This window comes from Cyanistes caeruleus, chromosome 19, assembly GCF_971803275.1.
Source record: "Cyanistes caeruleus chromosome 19, bCyaCae1.hap1.1, whole genome shotgun sequence".
Lineage (NCBI taxonomy): Eukaryota > Metazoa > Chordata > Aves > Passeriformes > Paridae > Cyanistes > Cyanistes caeruleus.
The window spans coordinates 7,512,055-7,537,535 of NC_141719.1; the positions used below are offsets into that span (position 1 = coordinate 7,512,055).

General features: G+C 42.8%; 2 protein-coding genes across 2 annotated transcripts; one reads left to right on the forward strand and one right to left on the reverse strand.

The window, feature by feature from the left end:
* Positions 1 to 742: 742 nt before the first annotated feature.
* COIL (coilin) lies at positions 743 to 6,653 on the reverse strand. Its single transcript, XM_023938971.2, has 7 exons — positions 6,403 to 6,653; positions 4,511 to 5,681; positions 4,111 to 4,197; positions 3,557 to 3,604; positions 3,068 to 3,143; positions 2,275 to 2,363; positions 743 to 1,770 (listed from the first exon to the last, which is right to left on the reverse strand). The coding sequence occupies exons 1-7, from the start codon at positions 6,651 to 6,653 to the stop codon at positions 1,675 to 1,677; spliced, it is 1,818 nt and encodes a 605-aa protein (XP_023794739.2). The 3' UTR covers positions 743 to 1,674.
* SCPEP1 (serine carboxypeptidase 1) lies at positions 6,482 to 18,547 on the forward strand. Its single transcript, XM_086857195.1, has 13 exons — positions 6,482 to 6,812; positions 7,752 to 7,897; positions 8,733 to 8,822; positions 9,530 to 9,685; positions 10,143 to 10,217; positions 10,435 to 10,507; positions 11,391 to 11,428; positions 11,609 to 11,737; positions 13,222 to 13,306; positions 14,067 to 14,180; positions 14,841 to 14,978; positions 16,275 to 16,438; positions 16,546 to 18,547. Exons 1-13 carry the CDS (start codon positions 6,761 to 6,763, stop codon positions 16,609 to 16,611), a joined length of 1,326 nt encoding a protein of 441 aa, XP_086713321.1. The 5' UTR covers positions 6,482 to 6,760; the 3' UTR covers positions 16,612 to 18,547.
* The last annotated feature ends 6,934 nt before the right edge of the window (positions 18,548 to 25,481 follow it).

Consider the following 25,481-nt stretch of genomic DNA (forward strand, 5'->3'; position numbering starts at 1 on the left):
GAACCAGAGGACACAGTCTCAAGCTGAGTCAAGGAAAATATAGGTTGGATATTAGGAGAAAGTTTATCACAGAAAGAATAATAAAGTACTGGAATGGTCTGCCTGGGGAGGTGGTGGAGTCATCATCCAAGGATGTGTTTAAAAAAGACTGGATGTGGCACTCAGTTCCATGGTCTATGTGTGATATTACAGCATGGGTTGGACTCAATGATCTTGGAGGTCTCTTCCAACCTAGTCATTCTGCTGAATTCCGTTGAATGCTAATAATTAGTAGAGCTGTCACTGCAGTGCCTTGCCAGCACCTGGTGACCCATTCTGCTGCTGGAAAGGGAAGAAAGGCAGCACAGAAACTTCAGCAAGCACAAGAGAGTTTGCTCTAAAACAAACAATAAAGGCTTTCATAGCCTACGTAGATTAATACAGTGTTAATCACACAACTGTGTGAGGAGTTCATGTTAAATTCCACTGGTTCTAAATAAAGTTGACAGTTACCACTTCTATTTATCTGCCTCAAAATTACAGAAGCTCAAAATTCACAGGCTTTTCTGGACATGTTCAGTTAAACTCTTTAAGTAATAGCAAAGTCACAGTATTGGTATGATGCTTGGCAGCATGTCTTGGTTTGAAAAGACAGGTGTCTGCTAAAGAAGGCAGAACCCTTCCTTGAAATGAAAAAATGTAAACACCTTCCTTCCACTGCTAATTATTGTCATTTTGAAATTAAGGGGCTCTCAGGAAAAGATATGGGAAAAAGAATAACGGTTCTTTACTAGGAAAATAAAAATAAAAATGCAGTAGTGCAAAAAAACTACTGACAGAGTCAGAATACAATCTGCCACCCTGTTGGTGTCAGGGTGTTGGTAGCAGTCCCATTAAACGGTGGCTGCAGTAATCCTGGAGTGACAGATGTGCTTCTGGTGAGGCAATGATCCTGTAGAAGGGTGTAGTTTTCCTCTGAAGATCCAGTGGTGATGCAGATGGCTCCAGTCTTCCTCTGGGAATCCAGTGGGGAAAGGCTGACTGCAGTGTTCTCAGTCTCAGATTATATCCAGGTAGGAATGCTTGGCTCCTCCCCCTGGGTGGAGCATCCCACAATGGGATGATGGAATTTTATCAGTCCAGGAGTGAGACTCAATGGCTCATTCACAGAAAATATCCCCCTGGAGGGAGCATGGGCCATGGAAGAGATAGAGAACACTGCCACATCTGGTTTTAACAGCTGGCAATAGAATACATACTTTTGGTTACATCTTGCATTGCAACCTAAGAGACAGCAGCAGAGGGCAAGTTCTGCACAATATTTATAATTCGTTAACAATACTTATAATTAATTTTTAAATGAAAGTGACCTCTGGCAGTTATACAACTCTAGCCAAACACAGACATTTAAACAGTTACTCACACGACAGGGTTGTGTTTTATCTTTTAATCAAACCATTCCAGATCTGCAGCTTGCTACAGTAGGATATAAATATTCAAACCCAACAGATCTATATTAGACTTCCCATAATAAAGTTTTCATGTATTACATAAAAACATAGCCTAAGGGAAAAAGGTGTTTTTCTTCTGGCCTACTTCTTTTTAAGACAGTAACATCCACCAGTGCACCTGCCACCCTCAGAATCAGAAGGCAGCATTTCACAGACCAAATCTGTACAATTGTTCACATTTTTTTCACATCCCAGATGTTCCATTTTCAACGCTGGATACATTAACTGGAGGCTCCACGATCAGTCTTGGCTCTATCAGTGCATCCCAGCTTTCGGTTATCTGAAAACAAACCACAGGCAGCACTTAGCAGGTGCCAGCAACACCAGCAGATGCAATTTCTGTGCCGTTATGCTTTTGCTTAGCACTGAACAATGGCACCACTGAACCAAGATCACAGCTCCTCCTGTGAGTCACTGATCCTATTGATGAACCTCAACCTGCCTGATATCCTGGGTAAGAAAAGGTGCAGGTAAGAACAGTGATGAAATTAAAAGCTGGTAAGAAAGAATCTCTATGTGACACTATGTTGTTTATTAGCCAAAACAAGAAGTCTGATGAATGGCTGTGACCCCAGTTAACTGAGTAACATGCAGGAACTGATTATTATGATATAAACATGCATATTCTTGCCAGAAAGGAACAATTATTCTTGCTTCCATTGATTCAATTCATTGATTCAAATCAGATGCATGATTACAAAGGGAATGTCCCTGAGGTGAACAGAGTCAGGAAGCAGGGCAGGTACCAGCTCTGGTGGCAGGACTCAGAGCAGGGCACACGTACCTTGGTGTCCTGAGGCACCGCGTACTCAATCAGCTGCTCTCCGTCTGCAGACTGGTACACCAGGTCAAACTTCCCTGGCTCCTTAGCAACTGAAAAACCAAGCAAACAGCTCAATGAGCTACAAACCAAAGAAATTTTAAATGTTTACCACAAACACTGATCAAAACTGGTTTGGTTTTGGAGGTTGTTTTGTCGATTTTTTTTAAGCTCAGAGTCTGGGTTCATAATTGTAACAAAAAATCTTGATGTAAAACTGAATACTACACACCAGAATTATGGTAATTATCTGACTACTCACATGAGAAAGTCAACAATATCTTGTTGAAATCTGAGAAAAATGCTTATATGACAATTCATTAATTCTGGCTTAAATGGCAACTGTAGAATACACAATTTGAGAAACATTCATCATTTCAGGTCTCAGGAATTGCATCTTGTCATTGCAGGGACTCACTTCCACACCCACTGAAGACACACCATTATGACCTCACACTTTCTCTGTAGTTCCATAAAATAATTTCTTTCAGAAAATGAAACCACAGTAGAGGTGAGTTACTGACCACCCACACTGACTGAAAAAAAATATTTTGTAAATACCCATAATTGTCCTTCAGTTCAACTAGCAAGGGTTAGAACTCTCAATTTACTGAGGAGAGAATGAGGAGGGGAGGAGTGTGTTGAGTATGAACCCAAGGAAATCTGGAATACTCCTGAAAGATGAAGTGTTCCTTGGATTTCTGGTTTTCCAGGTCACAGCACATGACTACAAGACCTCGGTGTCCCAGGTACATACACTGTCCTCCTGATGTGGAAAGGATCTCAAGTTCAATCTGCCTTTTTTCAGCATTCCAACTGATTATTTTTGCCTCCTTCACAAAGCAAAAAGAAAAGAATCAGGTAAGACACACTTCAGCACTGGCTAACTACTCCATATTTACAACCACTACGCTACCTGATTGCTGCCAGAGTAAATAAGTCTATTTGGCTATCAAATTTTCCAGTTTCCATGTATAAAATCTGCTAAGAATTGATGCTCAGCAATCTGTAACTACTGGCATCAATAAACCAAAGTTACTCATTGTCACCAATTTTGCAGTTTAAATCAGTACTTACGCAGAAACCAAGTTATTTGAAGTAGCAACAAAATTTTACTTGCACCAGTTTTAAGAACTTGCCCTGACTTCAAATAGCAGTAGACTCAAATACAACATCAAAGTATTTAAGCCATACCTCACTTATCATAGTTCTGTGAGAAAATGAAGGGAGGAAAGAAAACCAGTACCTTGTAGTCTGAAACTTCAGGACTGTAATTTTCAGTTAGTTCCAGGCGCTGTTGAAAGAAATACAAGTAACAAATTGTAACTTATCCCAGTCTTTGACGATTCCACCTACATGGAAACAACAGCTTCTTCAGCAAGAGAAAAGTGCAAGAGCCAAGTCTCCTACTCCTGGGACCCAGTGCCAATCATGGTCCCAGTTAGACTTGCAGGACTTGCTGCTCCAAAGGATTTATGTTCAGGTCAGGCTGTGTGAGGACATCAGGGAGATGGATCCCAGTCTCCTCAACTACAGGGATTTAATTTTTGTTTATTTTTTTTATTTTGCAGCACAGTGTAATTATTTGTAGGGTAAGACTTGCAATAATATTTGCATGGAAAATCACAGTGAAATGACAGCAGGGACAGCATTTCTTGTGTTATACAAATACAGAAAGTCCAAAGCTAGGCTTTACAACAAGTGAATTTTTTAGAGAAACTATTAGGTCAGAAACTTAAAGAGCGGCTGAAATGAAGCAATTTTAACCTACTAACATTCAGTATTTCCAGAATTCTTTACCTTAAAGGCAATCCTTTCTCCCACTTGGGGTGGAGCAGCTAGAAGAGGTAACACACTATAGTCTCTCTTGGAAATCTTCACTGGATTCTGTGAAACAAAGAGTAACCCACTGATTTAATTACTGTATCAGTGCAAACAGAAGTCAGTGTTTATGCTGTATGGATTGCAAGAAGCTCTGAGAAGAGCAAGGCACACATTGTTTTTAGATATATAATACAACCACTTTATTGCTGTTCCACAAACACTTCCTCGGGCTGACAAATGGAATTACAGTAAATAAAAGACCAACCTTTATCCCACTAATCCATTTCTTCTGTCATGAATTACTCTCATCCTATAGGTTCTTTGTACAGTTCAAGCTGCCAGAGAAAGGTGACCTCTGCCTGTGTCAGTCACTCACCTGGACAAGGACAGAAGTGTTTGTCGCAGCTTCATTTAACTGCCTCTGTTTCTGGCCTTCACTGCTGTAGTTATAGAAGAAGCCAGGGTTTGCTCCTCGCCCATGGCCCCTCATCATCCCATGAAACCCACGGCCCCTAGGTCTTCTCCAGAAGTTATCCTCTCTCGTTCCATGCCCCCTTCCACGGCCAGGGCTGGCAAACGATCCTTGCACACTGGCTGGCAACTGTTTAGTGCAGTTCCTTACTACGGAATCACCCAGTCCAGCACCTGCTGCAGGTTTTTTAATGACAAGTGGGTCTGAATCTGAACTATCAGAGTCTGAAGAGGAGCTCTTTGCTTTGGAAGCCTTGGTGCTGGCTTTTACAGCCACCATACGGTTTGGCACCGATTTTTCCTTTGCAGTGCTGTCTTGTGCTGGAGTCACCTTCTCATCCTCTGTGCTTGAGTCAGAATCTGAACTAGAAGACTGGGGGTTTTTAGCATTTTTACTAATTGCAGTCTTAGTCTTTTCAGTGTTAGACTTTACAGTAGCTTTACTAGTTTTCACATCAAAATCTGAAGCAACTCGGGATTTATCTTTGGGAAGTGTCACCACTACAGGTTTATGGGAAGTTTTATTTTCCTTTACATTTAATTCACTGCTGTCACTGTCAGATGACGTGCTTGAGGAATCTGAAGCTCCCACCCTCTTTTTCCTGGACTGTGTTGTGATCTTTTTGGTGCTATTTTCACCAGAATTTAGAGAAAAGCTCTCACTTGCCCGTTCTAAAGACATCTTTGCTGCAGCAACCTTTGTCTGCTTTTCATCCTTCTTTTTTGTTGCCAACTGCTTCTCCCTCTCTGCTTTTTTCATCTTTTTAGAATGGGAAGTAGAGCTCTCTTCCTTACCTTCTGCGACTCTATTTCTTCCCCTAACTTCTTCTTTTCTTTTTCTTTTCGTGTACCTTTTCTGGGAATCCCAAGTATCTACAGAGGTCTCTTCCCTACAGGAGGAATACTCAAGGTTATGCTTCTCCTTTTTCTTTTTCCTTTTATGCTTGCCTTCATTCCTAGAGAATTCTTCCTCATCCTGCTTGTGTCTGTGCCTTTCTTTGTCTTCTTTTGTTGTGTAAATAAAACCATCATCTATTTCTTCATAATCATCTGCAACTATCTCTTCCAATTTTACTCTGTTAAAAAAAAAACAAAACAAAACTAACAAAAGCCACCATTCAGCATAATGAACACTTTTCCCTATATGTGAGCAGCTCAGGCAAGTTCCTCTAGAGTGAAGATGCTCCAGCTCTTCCCCAGACAGCACGGAACCCTCCCCTCCAGGCAAAGGCTCTCCTTCCATCTTTGGGAACATTTCAGACCTCTTGGCTCCCTCCATCCCTTTTGGACATGTTGGGGTGTCTCGGGTGTTGGGAATCAGTGCCCATGGGTACCTGGCTCCCTCTCCACTGGCCAGGGAAGGAAGAGCTCAGACCCCCGGGGAAGCCCCATCCCTGTCCCACCAAGCCCAGGTGGGGATTCACAGAACCCCAGAACGGGTCAGGCTGGAAGGGATCACATTGGGGTCATCTGGTCCCACCTCCCTGCCCAAGCAGGGTCATCCCAGAGCACAAGGCACAGGGTTGTATCCAGAGGGCTCTGGAATATCCCAGCGAGGGAGACTCCACATCCTCTCTGCACAATCTGTCCCAGCGTGCGGTCCCTGCACAGGGAAGCTCTTCCTCCTGGTCAGAACCCGGTCCGGCCTCTTGGCACCGCCTTCAGATACTGATAGACACTGATGAGGTGCGTGCGTGGGACTGACCCCCGATCCCGCTGTCCCGGTCGCACTGTCCCTGTCCCGGTCCCACTGTCCCTGTCCCGGTCGCACTGTCCCTGTCCCGGTCCGGTCCGTACCGCAGCGAGTCGTTGTCCCTCACGAGGCGCGCGCTCTCGGCGGGCGGCAGCAGCGCCTCCTCGAGGAAGAGGCTGAGGCGGGCGCGGCGGCTGAAGCCGAAGCGGTGGCGGATGAGGCTGAGCAGGTCGGTGACGAGCCGCGCCTGGCCCGGCTCCAGCAGCAGCCAGCACAGCGCGCAGCCCGGGCTGGCCGGCGGAGGGTGGTCGAACACCAGCCGCAGCCGCACCGGGCCGCCGCCGGCCGCCATCATGGAGTAGCAGGAGGAGGAGGAGGAGGAGAAGGGGCAAGAGGCGGGCACGGGGGCGGTGCCTCAGGGCGGGCCGGGCCTGTCCCGTGATCGCGGGAGCTGGGGGAGCCATGGGACCGCTCCGTGCTGGGGTCGCGCTGTCCGTGCTGCTGCTGGCGGCAGGTACGGGACGGGATGGGGCGGGAGCAGGGCCTCCGGCCACGGCGCTCCTGGGTGCCGCAGCCGCTGCCGGACAGGGCCTGGGCTGAGCCGCGGGAAATTTCTCTTGCCGGGATGGCGGTGGGGAGGGACGGAGAGGGTGGCGGGAGTCCCGGCGGGAGCAGCAAAGCCAGGCCGCCGTGGCTTGGAAAAGCCTTATTGCTTCTACTCCAGTGCGCTGTTGCCTTCTGCCTTGATCCCTGAAATTAATGGATGGAGTGTCAGAGGTCTGTTCCGTGTCCGAAATGGACCGTAGACTGACCGCGTAAGGTGACCAGACCTTACTGGCTTAAATGAGTTTAAACTATATTTTGGAATCCTTTAGAAGTGACCCTCTGTCTGTCTGCATCTGCTCTCCTTGGGGGCTGTGAAGTGATGCGGTCTCCGCAGACACCCAGATCGAAGTACCGGCATGAGCTCGGTTGGGTCATGGAGGCAGTAACCCCAAGCCTGCCGGTTCGATTCCCACAAATTCACTAAACAGTTGAACTCGATTTTTTTAGGTCTCTTTCTACACAGAATATTATGTGATCCTTGTCGTAGTTGCAGCTGGTTCCGGGAGTCATTCCATTTTGGTTAGTGGGGTTGTGCCTTCAGCCCAGCCTTGAAAACACTTGAAGAACAAATTCCAAGGATTGGGCTGCGATTCCGGCGGCAGCTCTAAAGCCAGGCTCTCATAAGGAAGCACTTAAGGAACACGCTTCATTCATTGACGATAACTCAGCTGTGGGTGGGGGTGTAAGTATAGGCGCCTAGGTTTCTTATAGCAATTTTTAAAAATAGTAGTAGCACTTCTGTTTATCACACCCAAGATTGAAATGTGATGTTTTGGAACAATTCTGGTGGAAAGCCCAAAGCTGAGCCTTTTTACCTAGCTGATTGTTACTTTTATTTCCTCTCAAGGTGTAGTTCTGAGGCAGCCCCAAGAGCCCAAAGAGGTGTGGGGATATGTGGAGGTTCGGAGCAAGGCCCACATGTTCTGGTGGCTCTACTATGCAAATAATCCAATCCAAGACTTCACAGAATTACCTCTCGTTTTGTGGCTTCAGGTAAGGTGTGGTTAGAGACACCTAAGCAATAGTTCTTTCCATCTGCACCTGGTTCAGTCTTATGTCTGATGTTGTGCAGCTCTACTGAAACAGAATTCAAAACTGCCTGGTTCTAAATGCCTCACCCTGTGAATGAGGTATTGAGGGTGTGAAAAACAAGGATGATTTCATTCTGCAGTTGTGGGATGTCCTCAACTGTCCACCTTCCATCAAGTTTGATTGCAGTAACAGAGGTTGTTCTTATCTTTCATACAACAGTAGTATTTTCTGTGCATTGTAGTTTCACAGCTCCTTTCCTGGAGAGTTTGAAGTCTAAACAATGTTCAGAGAGAGAGAGAATAGATAAAATAAAATTAGAGATTTAGGATGATTCCAAAATGAAAACGATCCTAGTTTGACAAAAGTGATGGTGTATTCTCCACAATACATTTCAGAAGTTAATGTTGAATAGAATCACTTGAGGACTTGTTCTTATTATTTCTGGGTTATTTCATCAGAGTGAAACCCACAAGCTGTACATGCTGATTAAGCTAATGACTTGCAAAGCCCCAGTCAGCAGATAGTTAACATTTGTACTCCATGTTCAGGGAATAAGGTTTTGAAACTGTGCTCACATGGCAGGCAGCTCATCAGAAGCTCTCACAAGTGGGTGACTGCTTCTCTGTTGAGTTCTTGCTTTCAGAAATGTGTGCACATAACCCAAGTAGTAGTGCAAAAGTCATTTTTAAAAATTTACAGTCTGTCATTCTACTTACTGGCTGGTTTGTATTTTTCTTCCATCTTATCTATGCCATGCTGCCTTTTAACGTCTTTGTCATTTGGTATTTCCCTGCAGGGAGGTCCAGGAGCTTCAGGCTGTGGATATGGGAACTTTGAAGAGATTGGTCCATTAGACAAAGAAATGAAACCAAGAAATACAACCTGGGTACAGTAGAAAGTTCCGCTTCTAACTACGACTTAGAAATGTTTGTTTGCTTGTTTAAGCAGATGATCACTATGCAGAAAACCCACAGAACAGTTTTTCATTTAAAGTTCAGTAGAACTATAATATTTCAAGTTAAAATATTGTAGTTAATAAATTAACTTAAATGACCTTGTTTAGAATTGAGGGGTAGACATATTAATTTGATTTGATTTGATAAAGTATGTCTGGTCTTCCATGAAATTGTGAAATGCAGATATCTTGGAAACAGAGAGCAGGGAAGTTGTAGAAAGTGTTATTTGAGGTAACAGCTTCATTGTGTGCAGTCACAGAGCTTTTTCTGGGTGGCTGGCATGTAAAACCTATGGTTTGTAATTACAGGTCCAGTATATCCTTCAAGGGAAAACAAATTACAGCTGCCTGTAAAGGTGGAAGTTTAATTAGTGCAATATACTTGTGCTCTGAGCTACGAATAGTCTGAAGTATTCCAGAATTCCCTAGACCTGCCCCTGAGTTACTGGGAGTTTTTGGATGTATTTCTGGTTACAGATTGGGCAAATTGAAGGACTTGATGTTGCACCTAATTTTTCTGCTATTTTTTTCAGGTCCAGGGATTTGCTGGCTCACTTAATCATTTGTGCTATCAAAACTAATTTTTTTTTCAGGCTCTGAACTGAGGTTTTATACAAACTTTCTTTCTGCTTCTACAGCTGCAGGCAGCCAGTATCTTGTTTGTGGATAATCCTGTGGGCACTGGATTCAGTTATGTGGATGATTGTAGCTTGTTTGCTCAAAACCTTACAGCAGTAGTTTCTGATATGATGGTTTTTCTTGGAGAATTCTTCAAGCATAGAACAGAATTCCAGGTAAGTGAATTGAATTCTTGTTTATTGTTGTATTTTTCTCTGCTTTTAAATAGAATTCAATAAGAATTAGGGAACAGACTTCCAGATGAGCTGTGTTTTGCTCCTAGGTAGTGTTTGGTGCAGTTACAACCACTGTGTTTTTCACCTTTCAGAAGTTGTATCTTGGTTTTGGGATTAGTTAGATAAGCATTGGGGTGGATTATTGTCTCCTGAGTGATCTGAGCAGCACATATAGGATCACAGCTGCTTATAGTTCCAAAATACTTCAGAACCAACCCCAGGAAATCACCAGGATGTTATGGAAACCTTATATGCAGCTTAAAATAAGAAAACCATCAAGTGTTTCATGGTGAGAGGTGAACAGCCCATGCCTGGGTTGTGTGGGATGTGGGAGATGGTTGGAGGTATCTTCTGCCCTCTGCCCAACAAGTTCATTATGTGGCTTTTCTCTTGCCAGACCATCCCATTTTACATATTTTCTGAATCTTATGGAGGTAAAATGGCTGCTGGGCTTGCTTTAGAGCTGCACAAGGTAAGTACTTGGAGGATATAGTTCACTTTTCACTTTAAAACCTGGGGTTCTACAAGTAGTTTTATTTTCTGGAATACACTGGCCCTATTGCCTAATTCACAATGCTACTTACTTTTTTCATTTACAGAAAACTGATTCTAGAGTCAAGAGTAGCTAACTGAAATGTTATTCTTTGTTTGGTTTTTGTTTTGTTTTGGTTTTCCTCTTATTTACTAAGGCTGTTCAAAAAGGGACCATAAAGTGCAATTTTATGGGGACTGCTCTTGGAGACTCCTGGATTTCTCCTTTGGGTATGTTTAAACTCCTCAGACTGGAGATGATTTGATGTTGTTTTATTTTGTTTGGTGTTGTAATGAGTGCCTAAAGTCAAAAGTGCCATCCCTGCTTTAAGTGAATTAACTCTCTAGTCTGGTAAATCAATAATAAATGCTCAGCCTTGCAAGCTGTGACTGAAGAGTCTTTCTTTAAAATGTACCTAGATTAGGAGAAGCCAGAGAGCAATGTCAGTGCGGAGCACACTTGCATCTGGAGGGATGGTGAAATGTCCCTACACATCTCCACAGACTCTGAGGTGTTTTGTAAGAGTCCTGTGCTTAAATATGGCCTCCAAATGATTCACAACTGGAGGAGGACAAAAAGCAAGTTAAAGGGCTCTTGGTTCTTCAGTGGGACTGGCAAAGGCAGGCTTCACAGATTGCCTGCAGCACAGGACAATATGAAGCAAGCTCTTACCTGTCTGCCATCAGCTGATCCTTGAGAATTTACAAAGTTGTTCCAAAGCAGATTTATTTTATAATTCAATTTTTCCCTTGTGACTTTTCAAACAGATCAATTTAGATAATTTCCATCCTCTTGTTAGACTTCTGCCCATGTTCTGGCAATGTGCTGCAATGCTGGGGGCAGAACATTTTGGTAAAAACATGTTGGTTGCTTTAAATAAATTTCACTGGTTAAATCATAGGGGGTTAATGATGTTGCAGGATTTGTAAAGAACTTGGTCTGTGGTACATAACCTTAGGGTTAAACAGAGCTTACTGTACCTTTTTACTGATTAATTCATCTCCATTTATTTTTCTCATAAATATTGTTGCCCCAATAAAGGAAAAGTAAATTAAATCTTATGTCAGTGGTTAATTGTCTGTTTGATGTTTGAAATCTGTTCTGTTTTTTTAGACTCTGTGCTGTCCTGGGGGCCCTACCTTTACAGCACTGTAAGTAGCTGCTTAAACTCTTGGTCCTCACATGATCCCTTGTGCTGCCATACAGTACAAATGGGTGAATTTTAAGATTACCTCTTAGCCTGAATAAAACCTCGAAAGCATGGAGGCTGTTTGTAATAAATGGATGTGGGATTGTAATTGAAGCTGTTGTTCTTTGTGTTTGTCTTCCAGTCTCTCCTTGATGATAATGGTCTAGCAGAGGTGACTGCTGTTGCTAAAGAAATAATGGATGCAATAAATAAAAATCAATATGGGCTGGCCACTGAGCTCTGGGGCAAGGCTGAAGGTGTCATTGAAGAGGTGAGATCTTTGACTGATATTAAGAACTAACTGCTGCCTAAGAAGGCACATGATTTCAAGTTAACCTTTCTATGAGTGCTAAGCTGGCATGAATTCTCCAACCCTCTGCCCAGACATTTTTGCCAGCATTTGTTTTATCCCAGTGCTGATATAAAGGAGTGTTTGCTATGCCCTGCTGGGTGAGTGACAGAGAAAGTGGGCAGGACAGAGCCCTTGTGGTCTTCTAGCAGTGCACTGAGGTTTCAGCATACAACTAGTCCTCTTGATTTCCACAGTTTCAAATTAAATAAACTATATCTCCTGTAAAGCTTTGAATATTGAAAATTGCATCCAGCAAGACACAAATTTGAAGTTAAGCACACATCTCTATTTGAAGAATAACAATAGGTGCACAGGATGGAAAGGAACCTCAAGCTATGGTCTGTTACTGTGGGACACTGCATCTTGTTACTTAGAAAGTTCCAGCATGAAAGACTGGTAAAGTTTTGCTTTTATTTCTCCAGTTAAAAGGTTGCTCCAAAATCTCATTCTTCAGTGCATGTAAGGCTCTGGCTTCCTTGGACAGAAAGGCTAATCTGGAGCCACTTCCTTTTTTTTTTTTCCTCTTTTTTTTGGGAGTTTTTTTGGTTTGGTTTGGTTTTTTTTTTTCTGTGTTTCATAATTGACAGTGCCTTGCACGTGGTTGGTTTCACTTCTTGCTGTTTGGAAGGAACTTTTGGTTCCTGTTTTACTTTTCAAATCTACTTGGCTTCCCCTCTCAGTAGTGATGGTGCTGGCAAGTGAAGGCACTGCAGTTCTTCTGGGGTTGCTATCGTGAGCTGGTTTCTGACCTAAGCATCAGAACTTTAAAAACTCAAAAATCCAGTGAAGCAGGGCTTCAAGAATGTGGAGTAACTTCTCTAATGGCAGCACTGCTCACATTTGCCCTTGGATGGAGGCAGCTTCTGTCAGCTGCATTAGAGCTGCCAATCTGCAATGCTTGGGCACATCCAGCTGTCAGCAGCTTCAGAAGAGGGGTGGCTCATACCCATCACCACCATTTTGAGGAAGCATTTTAGATTTTGGAGGATTTGTAGGTTGGAAGGATGTTGAGCAAGAGCAGCATCAGACCAGCAGGGGCTGTCTGAAGGCATTACCTGGCACTGCAGCTCTCTGTCGTGACTAATGCAGGGTAAGACTTCCTGTAGCTTCACATCTGCTTCAGAGGAGTAAATAACATCTCTGGCACAACCAGAGGTTGTATGAACAATACAGGCTTGAGGAATCTCTTTTCCACTTCTCAAAGTAAATGTAGAACTTAAGTTTTTCCACAAGTATCTTCCTGGTGTGCAGGTAAAGTGACAGGTCACAGGGTCCTTTATTTAGGATTTACTTGGTTTTGTTTTGGTTTTTTTTTTATTTTTTTTCTTCTTTTCAGGAAAGACTGTTCTTCATCTCTGAGAAATGTTTTTATTAGTGTTACTGAAATTATCTTGTGTTTTCAGAACACAGACAATGTGAACTTTTATAACATCTTGACTAAAGAGGTTCCAGAAGTGAAATCAGATGAACAAGAAAATCTCCATCTCAGTAAGTTGTATTTAAATACTTGAACTTCTGAGGCCCCGTGTTTCCAATCACATACCTTCAACTCTGACAGTGGAAGGAGCCTCAATGTAGCACATCCTTACAAAGGATGTTGATATTCTCCCAAGCAGAACTTGTTTGCTGTTGCACAAATAGAGACAGATAGGAATGTGGGACAGCCCTATAGATGACACCTCCACCTATATATTCTGCACAAATTATAGCAAGGAAGCAGTCAGTATAATTGCAACATCATTTTATGACCTTTCAAGTTACTTCCTCTTCCTGTCTTTCATTTTGGTCTTTAAAACAGGACACAAAAGTGTCTCATCACTATAAACAGTCTAATTAAATTCTTGCTCCATGATTTTTGTGCGTCAGTGTGAAAACCACACATGTAGAGTTTGATTCAAACTCTTTTTCTGTTGGCTTCATAAGGGAACAATTAGCTCCTGAAAGTAAAACATCACAGCTCAAAAATAACTGGTCTGTTGAGAACAGCCAAGTGGTTGAAGCAGAAGCTGATGCCCAGAGAAAGTGCATTGTTAGCCAAAAGTAGGAATGGATGGGGGCTTCCTGTACTATCCTGCCCTAAATAAAGGTTGACTTCAGTGGTTTCTAGTAAAAGTAAGCAAATCTCTCTCTGTGGTGTAGCATTTTCATTAGAAAAGGGTTTGTTGGCCATGATTGAAACTGAAGATTATCTGTGCAGAATGGTGTCTGAAGTGTGCCACTGATCAAAGTGTGTTCTCTCTTTTTTCAGTGCGGCTTTACCAGCGCCATGTCAGAAACATGCATCAGAGCAGCCTCGATGAGCTGATGAATGGGCCTATCAGAAAGAAGCTGATGATCATTCCTGACTGTGTAAAGTGGGGAGGTACTTTCCTGTCTGCTACTGTGCACCTGATGAGTCCATTACTGTTGTTTACAGTATTGCATGCTGTAGGAAAATACTCTGGCAACTGGTCACATTCAGTTGTCATTATTCATGGGGCTAAGGAGGGGATTTGTTCTCAGAAATGAAAATGTTGTGGGGCAGGCCTGTGGGAGCAAGTGTGGTTCTGGTTCTGATTCTGCTATTAGAATCTATGATATAGATATATATCATACAGATGATAACTATCTTTAGTCAAGTAACTAAAAATACAGGGGGAGGGAGGAAAATCCTCTATATTTCAGGAACTGCTTTCTGTCTTTCATAAAGTCTTGCATAAATTCCTGTCAGCTTTTCTTTGAGAGAAGTCTGGTGTCATGTAATGATGCATCTTATAGAGGAGGGGTATGAAACAGGCTTAAAGGACTGATGTCAGTGTGTAAATAGAAGCCAGGAACTACAGCACTGTCTTTGAGCTCCAGTGGGAGCACAGCTACTGTCTGGTCCTCCTGTTCCTCAAACTGATACATGGTGCCACTTTGGGCTAGGGCTGGTTTTTGTGCAGCTGTGAACTCCATTTCAGAGCCTTTAGCCTATGCTTCTGTTCCAGCCTGGGGATGACATCCTTCATCACTTAAAATTTGTCTTTCTGTTTCCAATCAGGTCAGTCCAAACAGGTCTTTGAGAACATGGCTGAGGACTTCATGAAACCCGTCATCGATATTGTAGATCAGCTTTTGGCAGCCAATGTCAATGTTACAGTCTATAATGGGCAGCTGGACCTCATTGTTGACACCATGGGTGAGGAACTTCTTGCCTGGGGGTGGAAACAGAATATGTGATGAGTAGAATATGGAGCTATCAGTATATTACTGCCCAGATTTCTCCAATCTCCTGTCCAATCTCTTATCTAACTAGCAGTGCATAAATACTAGAGTCATAAATGAGCAGCACTTAAGATGTTTTGCTTATATCCCTCTGAGTGAGGCAAATCCTTTACCTCCATTATACTGTTGAGAAATGGATCTGCAACATCAGTAATTGGTTGTTTCAGTGAAGCTAATAATTCGCTTAATCCTTCTGGATAGGCACATAGAGGTGTATGTGTGTATGCTCATTCATAGGCAAAGAATGCTGGTGATTAATGAGGGAGGGTGCAGTGGAAGAGTGATCACACCTGCTCTCGGTGTAGGCTCCTGCACACCTTGGGCTTTGTTTGCTGCTTGCAAGATGTTGGTTTGGTGCAGGGGCAGTTTGGGAGCCAGGCCAAGTGCTGCTGAAATGCCTCACAAGGCTGCTGTGCTCCCTTCCACTGGTCTTTTCTCACTGAGTCAAAGAATTTGCAGTCACAGAATCCACAAACATCTTCCTATGTTGTGAAAGGCTTTATTCCTAATATGTCTCTGTCCACTTAGATATTCAGATGCCCTTCATGAGCAGCACAGCAATCAATAAATCCAGGAAACACAGTATTTAGGCTGTCAAAACAGATTAGCAGTTAGTAGTGCTCTAGTTCATCACATTTTGGTCCAAAATTGAGCTGTAGTAAATTCTTCCAGGAGTTCACAGATAGGCTAAAGCTTTGTCCCCCTTGGAGTCCTGGAATTGATCTTGTTGCTGTCTTGCCCTACCCCTTCTCTAGCAGCACCTGGAATGCAGCCTTTCCAGTCTCCCCTCAATGAGTGTCTAACAGAGAAATAGTGCCTTTTCTGATTTCCAGGATGGGGGACTTGTTATGGCTGATCCTTCTCTATAGCAGGACATTCAAGATGTTTGAGGTGCAGAGTGAAATACGTCAGAATTTCTAGGGCTGCAGAGCCTTCGAGAAGGACATGTACAATCCTAAGTCCATTTCATACACATCTTCACTGTTTACTTATTCCCTTCTCCTTTCCACTGGTTTCAGTTTGTCCTGAATTTTCCTAGGCATAACAAAATTGTTTTTAGGATCTGAGCACACAGACTCTCTGCTACCTCTGCTGTACTGGTGTCCGTTAGAGGGGGTGTCCAGCTGAATTGGACTCCCAAGCTGCTGTGGAACCAAGTATTGGTAATTTACCAGTACTGGTAATCAATGCTATCTCTAATCTCCTACAGGCCAGGAGGCATGGATCCGGAAGCTGAAGTGGCCTGATTTGGACCAGTTCAGCCAGAAAAGGTGGAAGGCGCTGTATGTGTCTCCAGAATCCACTGAGACAGCTGCTTTCCACAAGGCCTATGAGAACTTCGCTTTCTTCTGGATTCTCAAGGCTGGGCACATGGTAAATAATGAAGTCCTTGGGGTGGAATCAGCTAGAAGACTGAAGATGTGTAGCTGCTGTCTGCTTCCTTATAGCAGCTGCTTATCCTGTGCTTTTCTCTGTGCTAGGTACCAGCTGACCAAGGAGAGATGGCACTCAAAATGCTCAGGATGGTGACCCAGCAGCAGCACTAGGGGGTGGGAGGTCAGCTGGTTTGGCTTCCTGCCCAGCACCAGGCTCCGGAGGAGTGTGAATCTGGGATCCTAAACCAAAGGAGATACAGTGGCTGTTTGGACACACAGCCTCCCTCGTCTTGCTGATACTGTGCACAATTGCTTGTGGAAAGGCATTTTTTTTCCTTGAATGAGTTATTGCTTTTGAATTTTTAAGCTGTGATTTGCTGCCTTAACACTGTTCATAAATGACTCTTCCAGAGGGAAGTCCCCTGTCATGAAGAACAAGACCTGAACCTTTGCCTTGGAAGGATTTTGTGCTCTTGCCCTTCCCTGAATGCTCCCTTGTCTGTTTACACACCAAGAGTAAAACTGATTTGACTTGATTTGCTTTGTGTTCCTCTGGGAGAGCTGACCTGCATCATGAGGCTGTGGAATGTTCCTTCCATTGTCCTCAGGCTTGAGTCACCTGTCTGGATTACAAGCTGAAGACATGGAAATGCCAGGACAGAGGACCTGCTCTAGAGGAATCACAGTTCAGCTCATCTTACTGAGATGCCTGAATTAGGATCCAGGATTCTTCAGACTTCCTGTGCTACGGAGAGAGAAACTTTGCACAGAGGAGGATTTGACCCTTTTCATCTGACCATTTGTTTCTTGTTTCCATTCTTCTTAATTCCTACTACTCAAATTTTGCCTTTATTCTCAAAACCTAAAGCACATCCAGCAGGAATTCCTGCTTTTCTGTATCCTGAAGCAGAAGGCCTGTTAATACTCCCTTGTACCAAAGAGTCCCAACAGACAGGAGCTTCTTAAAACCTTCTGGGTTTAGCCAGAAGGAAAGGAGCATTATTTGAGCAATAGCAGCATAATTCTGAAATATTATAGGAGTATTTAAAAGAAGGACATACAAAATCTTGATCCATGTCTTTTAGAGATTTTTTTAAGTCTCATAGAGACCTATTATTTGGAAACTTTTTTTTTTTTTGATAATACATATTCAGGAAGAGACTTGGTCAGACATCATTTGACTTTTGCTATGGAGCATGAAGTAGTTGTTTTTTTATTGGTGTCTGATAGGAGACACAACAGCTCCTTCCAGCTGTCAGAATCCTAAATAAATAGCAACCTCTCAATTACTCCAGGCACTGAAATGGTTATGAAACACCTGATAGTATTGTCTTGGCAAGAACACAATGCTGTGTGAGCACACGTGCAATCACCCAGCAGCTCCACTATTGGCACCTAATAATTGCTTTCCTTTTTCATGTTCCCTTCTTGTATTCTTGAGAACTTTAGCAATGCAAATCCAGATTTGGTTTTTTAAACACCTTCTGAATAAATAGGTCTAATTCATCTCTTCAGCATCACATTGGTTTCACTGCTTGAAAATGGCATCTTTTCTGTTTTTGCTTTTAGATGAACAAGAGGAGGTTGCTAACTGTGTAAATTTGCATATCTGCATTCTTGGAATTTTTTTTAATAATTTGCCTAGCAAATCACTATGTTTTTGCCTGGGTAATGTGCTGGTTTGGGCTGGGATAGAGTTAATTTTCTTCCTACTACATAGTATGGGCTGTTTTGGATTTGTGCTGGAGATGTTGATAACACGGGGTTGTTAAAGTTGTGGCTTGAAGAGTTCTAACAAGGCCTTTTCTGCTCTCACCAGACCTCACCAGTGAGGGGTCTTTTGGGGGCACAAGGAGTTGGAGAGGACACAGCCAGGATACAACTGACCCAAGGGATGTCCCAGGCCAGGTGGTGTCGTGTTCAGCTGGGGGAGAAGAAGGAACGGGGGCACACTGGGGGTGATGCTGTTTGTCTTCCCAAATAACTGCTGCATGTGATGGAGCCCTGCTTCCTTGAAGACAGCTGCACACCTGCCTGCCCATGGGGAGTGGTGAATGAATTCCTTGTTTTGATTTGCTTGTTGCCTATTAAACTCTTTATTTCAGCATATGACTTTTTTTACTTCTACCATTCAGTCTCTCCCCCATCTGTCTGGAGGGGAAAGTAAGTGGACAGCTCTGTGGTGTTTGTTTGCTGGCTGGGGTTAGACCATGAGAGCAGTTTGAGTTGGCTGGTCCTCAGTCCTGTTATATATAATATTCTACATAAATCCTAAAGGAATATGATAGGGCTTGATAGAGGAAAATAATTGAGAAGGTGGTCTTTCCACAAGAGCATTTATTGCTGTTCTCACCCCTCTTTATCAAATGGGACATTGATTCATTGCCATGGGCTGGTGCTCAGTCACAGGCCTGAGGCATCTGTTCCTTTTCTTGCTTTGTTTTAGCTTCAGCAGGTTTTTCTGTTGGCAGAGACAGCTTGTGAGGAAAAAAGATGGTGTCAAGAAGGCTGGTGGTAATGATTTGTTAGTTTTAGGGGCTATGCCAAATCTAAGTGTGCTAGAATAAAAACACTTGCCCATGGAGACAGGCTTTTAACTAGGGTTCATTTAAATGCAAACAACAAAGCAGCAATCCATTAGCATTGAGGAAGATTTGTTTTATTCCAGTAAAAGCTTTGTCACTGGTGTGTCACAGCTCTAGATCATCACAAAGGTAGGTCACCTGTCCAGCAGATGCTCTAAGAAATCAGTTGCTTTGAAAGGAGTTCAAGTCCCACTGTGTATCTGATTGGCAGTGACATAATTTGTCCATTTTGATTTCATGCACTGTGCCTTTTCCAGATATGAGCAGTCACTTGGAAAATCCATTAGAGTGATTCATTCTAAATATTAATAAGATGTTTTACAGATGCTGGATCAGTCAGAAGAAAACAGTGTTTGTATTTCATCCTCTGCAGCTGCAGGCTCTGATTGCATAGGTTGCCTGACAGCCACTGACTTATTTTACTCACCATCAGTTAAAGTAAATTTTCACAGAAACAAATCTGTTAAAAATCAGTAATTCAGCACTGCTGCTTCAGCATAAGGAGTTTTGGCTTTCTATAATAATCTACCTTTTCCAAGCCAGAGAAAGAAACCTGGAAGTTTCTTACAAAGCCACAACAAAAGAATGCCTGTGTCCTGAGGAAAGATGGAAATCTTGGAGCACTTCATTGTCATGTTGTGTCTGTTATCCTGTAAATATCCTTATGTATGGCAGCAGAATTTTCATGTGTCACTTCTGAACTCTTGAGACATAGTCATGTTTTTCCAGAAGGGATTCAGGAATGGAGTAGTAATTTATCTGGCCCACAAACTGATGTAGAAACAGTAAGAACTTGAATAGAGCGGAGTTCACCCTAACAAAGATTCTCTGAACTTGGTTTTAGCATTTGCTCTATGATAGATTTGATAGTTAAGGATAGTTATAGGTCTTGTGGAGGAACAAATGAATCATTTGGTCATTGCTTGGGGAGGATTTTTTTTCTTTGTGGTGGGTGATTGAGGTAGGAGAGAACCATGTTGGCAAGAGAGAGGTATGTTAGCATGAATGGCCTAATGCAGCAGTTTTCAACCAGTCACTTAAAACATTACCAAGGAAAGCAAAGCATCCTTACATATTTCATATATTGACTATTGCTCTTCACTGTGTTTAAGTATTTCAATGGCAAGCATTAGCAGAATTGATTATCGAATTAACTATACTAAAAAATTTGGTGTACTGCTAAGCCATGTCCCACCCATAGGGGACTTCAGAACTTCCAGCATTGGTCTGAAGTGCTCCTAAAGTGGTAATCTTCAGGACATGCCTTTTTTTATTCCCTCCTCCTAACCTACTCAAGGTTGGAAAATAAGACATTATAAGGGCACAGCACTGTCTCAAAAGACCAAAGACATATTCCAGCTAATGTGTCACTTGCCCTGCTGTTCAGTATTTCCATCTAATTATTGCACAAATTTGGATGCAAAGTACACTTGTGTTAAGTCAAGGTTTAGGACATAGGATTCATCCAAATTTCACTTGGATGTCACGTAGGCAAACACAATTCCAGATTCACTGGGGACTTGAAGAAAGAAGGCCAGAGTGACTGTACAGCAGAGAGGCAAACATCACATGTTTACTGAAGCTGATTCAAATCCAAGAGCTCATGTTCTCCCCTAGTTTTTATCCTCCAGTTTCAACACCAACATTTATAGGTAGAAAGATTTCTGAATAGGGCTGTTATGAGTTTTAAAATGCTGTGTGAATCCTCTAAGACACAGCTGGAGTAATTCCATCTGCAAGCTGTAGTCTCTAGACTTGACAATGCCTACTCCAGTCATTTTTGAAGGCAGCTATAAAGGCTGCTAGAACCAGCCAGGTTAAGCTGCTTTTCTGTTGCTTCTCTGATCCTGAAGTGTCCTTTTCAGGGCCATTTCTCTACAAAGAAATAGTTTGTCAGTGTGTCTTTGAACCAGGCTGTGCTTGCCAGCATTAGCCCCACTTGGCCCATGGGTGGTCACAGCAATAATGATGCTGCACCTACATTCTCCTGTATAAATACTTTTGTTCTGTCCTTTGTCTCCCATTATCAGCCAGCTTGGACTCATCTCCAACAATCTGTTTGGAGACACAAGTGATGACTGACATTAGCATCAGTATGGTATTCCTTGTTCTAATTTTATTATTCTCTTCCATTTCTCCTTGCTGAATACAGCAATATCTGGGAATTACATTCCTGTACTCAGATCTACTAAAACAAAATTATAGAAACTTCATTTGAAGCAGTAAAAGATGACTTTTTAATAGTTTATATGCTGCTCAGGCTAAAAAAAATACACTGACTGGTATATCCTCAGTCTGTTACAGCTGCTAGATGATTTTCTAGATGATTCATTTATTTTTTAATAAATTGAGGGAGGGAAAGGAGGGGAAAAAAACGGTCCTTGGGAATCTGGGCCTTAGGTCTATTAATGTGATTTCCTTGTTAGAGCCAGAAAGTAATGTCTGTTACCTGGTGGCCCTATTTAGGTAGAAGTTGAAAATAGCTTGACTGCTGGTACTGCACTGGGTCTGCTTTTCATAGAGTTGTCCTGGAGCTTTAAACATTTTATTGCTTTCGAGAGGTTGCCAGATGCCATTGTATGTTATAATCTGAGGGAAATGGAAGCCTGCCCAATTACTTGGACGTGGTCAAAGAAAAGTGGGCAGGTTCTGTCCTTTCCCTGAGGCAGCAGGGAGGTTTCTGGAATGTACCAAGATGAGTGGCTTGGCCCCAGGGCATCTGGAGGACTGTGGGATGTGGAAGAGGGAGAAGTCTTGTTCATTCACCTCAGCCTTACATATTCTTCTTGCCAACCTCAGCAGGTGGATGCCTTGGGTTGGTGACAGACGTGCAGTGGAGTGAGCGGCCACTCGGTGGAGTAAGGAGACCTCGGAATGCCCGGGGAACAAACTGGCATCTGCACCCCTGGTGCTGTCCTGGAAACACCAGGGAATATTCCTTTGATTCTGTGAATTCACAGTGGAATCGGCTTCATGTGAACCGTGACAGAGGATTGTTTGTTTTAGCAGTAGCTTTGGGAGAACAGGTATTTTGGTCTTTGTGTAGTATCTGTGTTGAAAGAAGAAACAAGGCATTCATGTGTTTGAATTTAATGCAGTTGCTCTCTAGCTGGGCTCATCTGACAGAATTTTGCTTGTGCCTAATTCATAATCCAGTAAGAATGCTGTTGAAATGAATCTAGAGCATTCATACTGTGTAAAATTAAACCAGTAAAACTTTTACAAGGTGAGGTCCTATGGCACCTAGAAAATTGCAAAGGAAGATCCTTGCTTGTAGAAACATTTCCCCAAAATTTCTAAGTTTTGTTCTTGTTTAACTTTTTATAATAGAAAAATAGATTAAAGGCAGTGAAAAAAGAAAAAAAAAATCAAGGATCTTGCTTCTGTTCTAAACTTAATTAAGCTAGTCTGAAAAAACTCCATTACGTGCTAAGTAATATTTTTAAGTTCTCAGGGGCAAGGGTGTTCATATGATGTTTATTTCTGCCTGTTATCTATTGTTTGAAAGAGAATGTCTATCTGATGAAGCACATCTCTTACATTGTTAATCAGAGCAGTCAATGGGAAACAGGATTTGATTCAAAATACAGTAAAACTATGAGAAGCCAAATATTCAAGGAGGGCTATATTGTGTATACTATAAAGACAAATTGTACTATAAAGCTGTTCTTGGGGGCTGGGACTCTGGATGTTGCTGAAACACAACCAGAATTGTAGATAGAGCCATCAGCCCTGGGGAGTTCCCTCCTTAGATGCTGTTTCTGACACCAGATTACAATTTGCTATGTGAGTGGAACTGACATTGATGGAAAAGCAGCTGATTGTAAAGAAATCCTGCAAATGACAGCCATTGCCTGTGGTATGCAATGAAATATTTCCTCTTGAACTATTTACTCTTAGCAGGCAAATATGGTAGCACCACCACTAGTCGTATTTCAACTTCTAGAAGGAAACTAGACTGGAAGTATGTAAAATATTTATTTCATGTAGCTCATGAGTCAAATTAAGAAGTTGCCAAATATCTCTGATTAAGCAGGTAGTTAGATGTACCAGTAAGGAAAAATAGCCCACTGGTGCACTCCTACCTAGAAGTGGAGATGCAGGGATGAACAGGGAACAATGCCAGCTACACCACTGGAAATAAAAAACTCTAGTATTCAGCCCTACAAACTTCACCTTGGCAGAGCAGCTGTCCAGCAAGTGGGTGGCACGTGTTTGGTTCACTGTCCTGATTTTAGCCCCCATGGGACACCCCCAGCTTTAAGATCACAGACATTTACTGACAGCATCTCTCATCTCAATTCCCGATTCTCCCGTTCAGCGCTATCAAATCATCTCCCAGCTGTCAGATGTTTGCTTGGCATATTCAGCTGTCTGTAATGATTGCTTCTACAACCTCTCTAGCTTATCAGCTTCAATCCAGTGCTTGCTGACACTCAAGCTGTCTGTGGCAGTTCTTGGACTTCAGCACTAACTCCCCAAACCACAGTGTCAAAACCCAAATCTTCTTCTCCTGCATCCACCCCTTCCAAATTAATGTAAGATTGACCAAGTTTTGGACTAAATCCATGTTGCCCCTCACTTGCATACCAAGACCAGGTTCTTTCATCTTCCAGCAGAAAATAAAGGAGAGTCAGTGGAAATTAACTGGGTTTCATTAATGTCTTTGGTTGCAATGCAAGATGTAACCAAAAGTATGTATTCTATTGCCAGCTGTTAAAACCAGATGTGGCAGTGTTCTCTATCTCTTCCATGACCCATGCTCCCTCCAGGGGGATATTTTCTGTGAATGAGCCATTGAGTCTCACTGCAGGACTGATAAAATTCCATCATCCCATTGTGGGATGCTCCACCCAGGGGGAGGAGCCAAGCATTCCTACCTGGATATAATCTGAGACTGAGAACACTGCAGTCAGCCTTTCCCCACCGGATTCCCAGAGGAAGACTGGAGCCATCTGCATCACCACTGGATCTTCAGAGGAAAACTACACCCTTCTACAGGATCATTGCCTCACCAGAAGCACATCTGTCACTCCAGGATTACTGCAGCCACCGTTTAATGGGACTGCTACCAACACCCTGACACCAACAGGGTGTCCGGTTGTATTCTGATCCTGTCAGTGTTTTTTTGGTACTACTGTATTTTTATTTTTATTTTCCTAATAAAGAACTGTTATTCTTATTCCCAGATCTTTGCCTGTGAGCCCCTTGATTTCAAGACTATAGTAATTCAGGGTGGGGTGGGGCGGTGGTTTACATGTTTCCATTTCAAGGGAGGTTCCTGCTTTCCTTAGCAAACACCTGTCTTTGCAAACCAAGACAATGAAACTGAGCACAACCGCTCTGAGGTGTGGGAACTCCTCCTCTGGTCATGACGAACAGGAATATTCCTTTTTTTCCTACCACACTATTTATTGTGACTCTACTTCTGGGCCTGCACAGCTGTTCACCTGCACACAGAGAGGGGACTTAGAGCAAAGAGTCACTGAGACAATCTCAACAAACAAGGTGGGACAGTGACACAGATGTGCTCTGAGCCTTTGAAGAGGTTGAACTCACTTCAGAGCAGTTAGACAAACAGGAGCTTATTCCACACAGTTATCTTCACACAACTCCAAGGGCTACCAGCTCACAGCTTTTTGAATAGGTGTCCCCAAGGGGTGTGCTGAGCTCAATCCCCAATATAACCCGAAGAGTTCATGGGTCTCAAGATAAAAGCTAAACATCCCCACATCTTAAGAATCCTGCTATAACTAGGCAGCTTCAGAGAACTTTGCTGATCAAATATTCTGCTTCTCTTTTCCCTTTCACATCTCCTCATATCTCTTCAGAAATTCTTTGCTTCCCAAGATTCATATCTCATCTCTGCACTTTGATTTTATTTTTTTTTCCCAGACTGGAAAGCCCATTTAGTACATCACTGAGGGAAAGGAGAACTCTTCCATGTTTTTTTGTAAAAATAAAGGAAGATCAAAGTGGCAGAGGCTCTGGAATCAACTCCTTATCTCTCTGAGGGTGAATAGGTGGAGAATTGTATTGCTGTCACTGTGTTGGTGATTGACAACTGACTTACAGGCTACAGGGCTGTCAAGCCAGCCTCTTCCCAAAACGTGAATTTGCACATAAAAGGGATGAGAGACTCAGTGCTCAAAGAAATAAAACTTCCTGAGAACACACTGGTTTCTACAAAAGAGATAAATTTGAGCAGTTTGCTCTAATAATGTAATTTTCAGGGTTGTTAAGGGCCATATGGACCTCTCTTGCTGCAAAAAGCAAATGAATGGATACTGTCTCGATTCAAAACCTGCTGCACTTACATGGTCATTTTAGTGGGACAGCTTTATCAGTCACCAACAGGACATCACTCAGTGATTGATGGTCACTGCACCCAGCATCTACAGGAGGAAAGGAAGGAGTGCTGGCAGAGGCAAGGGAGTACCTGAGCCTGACTCAGCC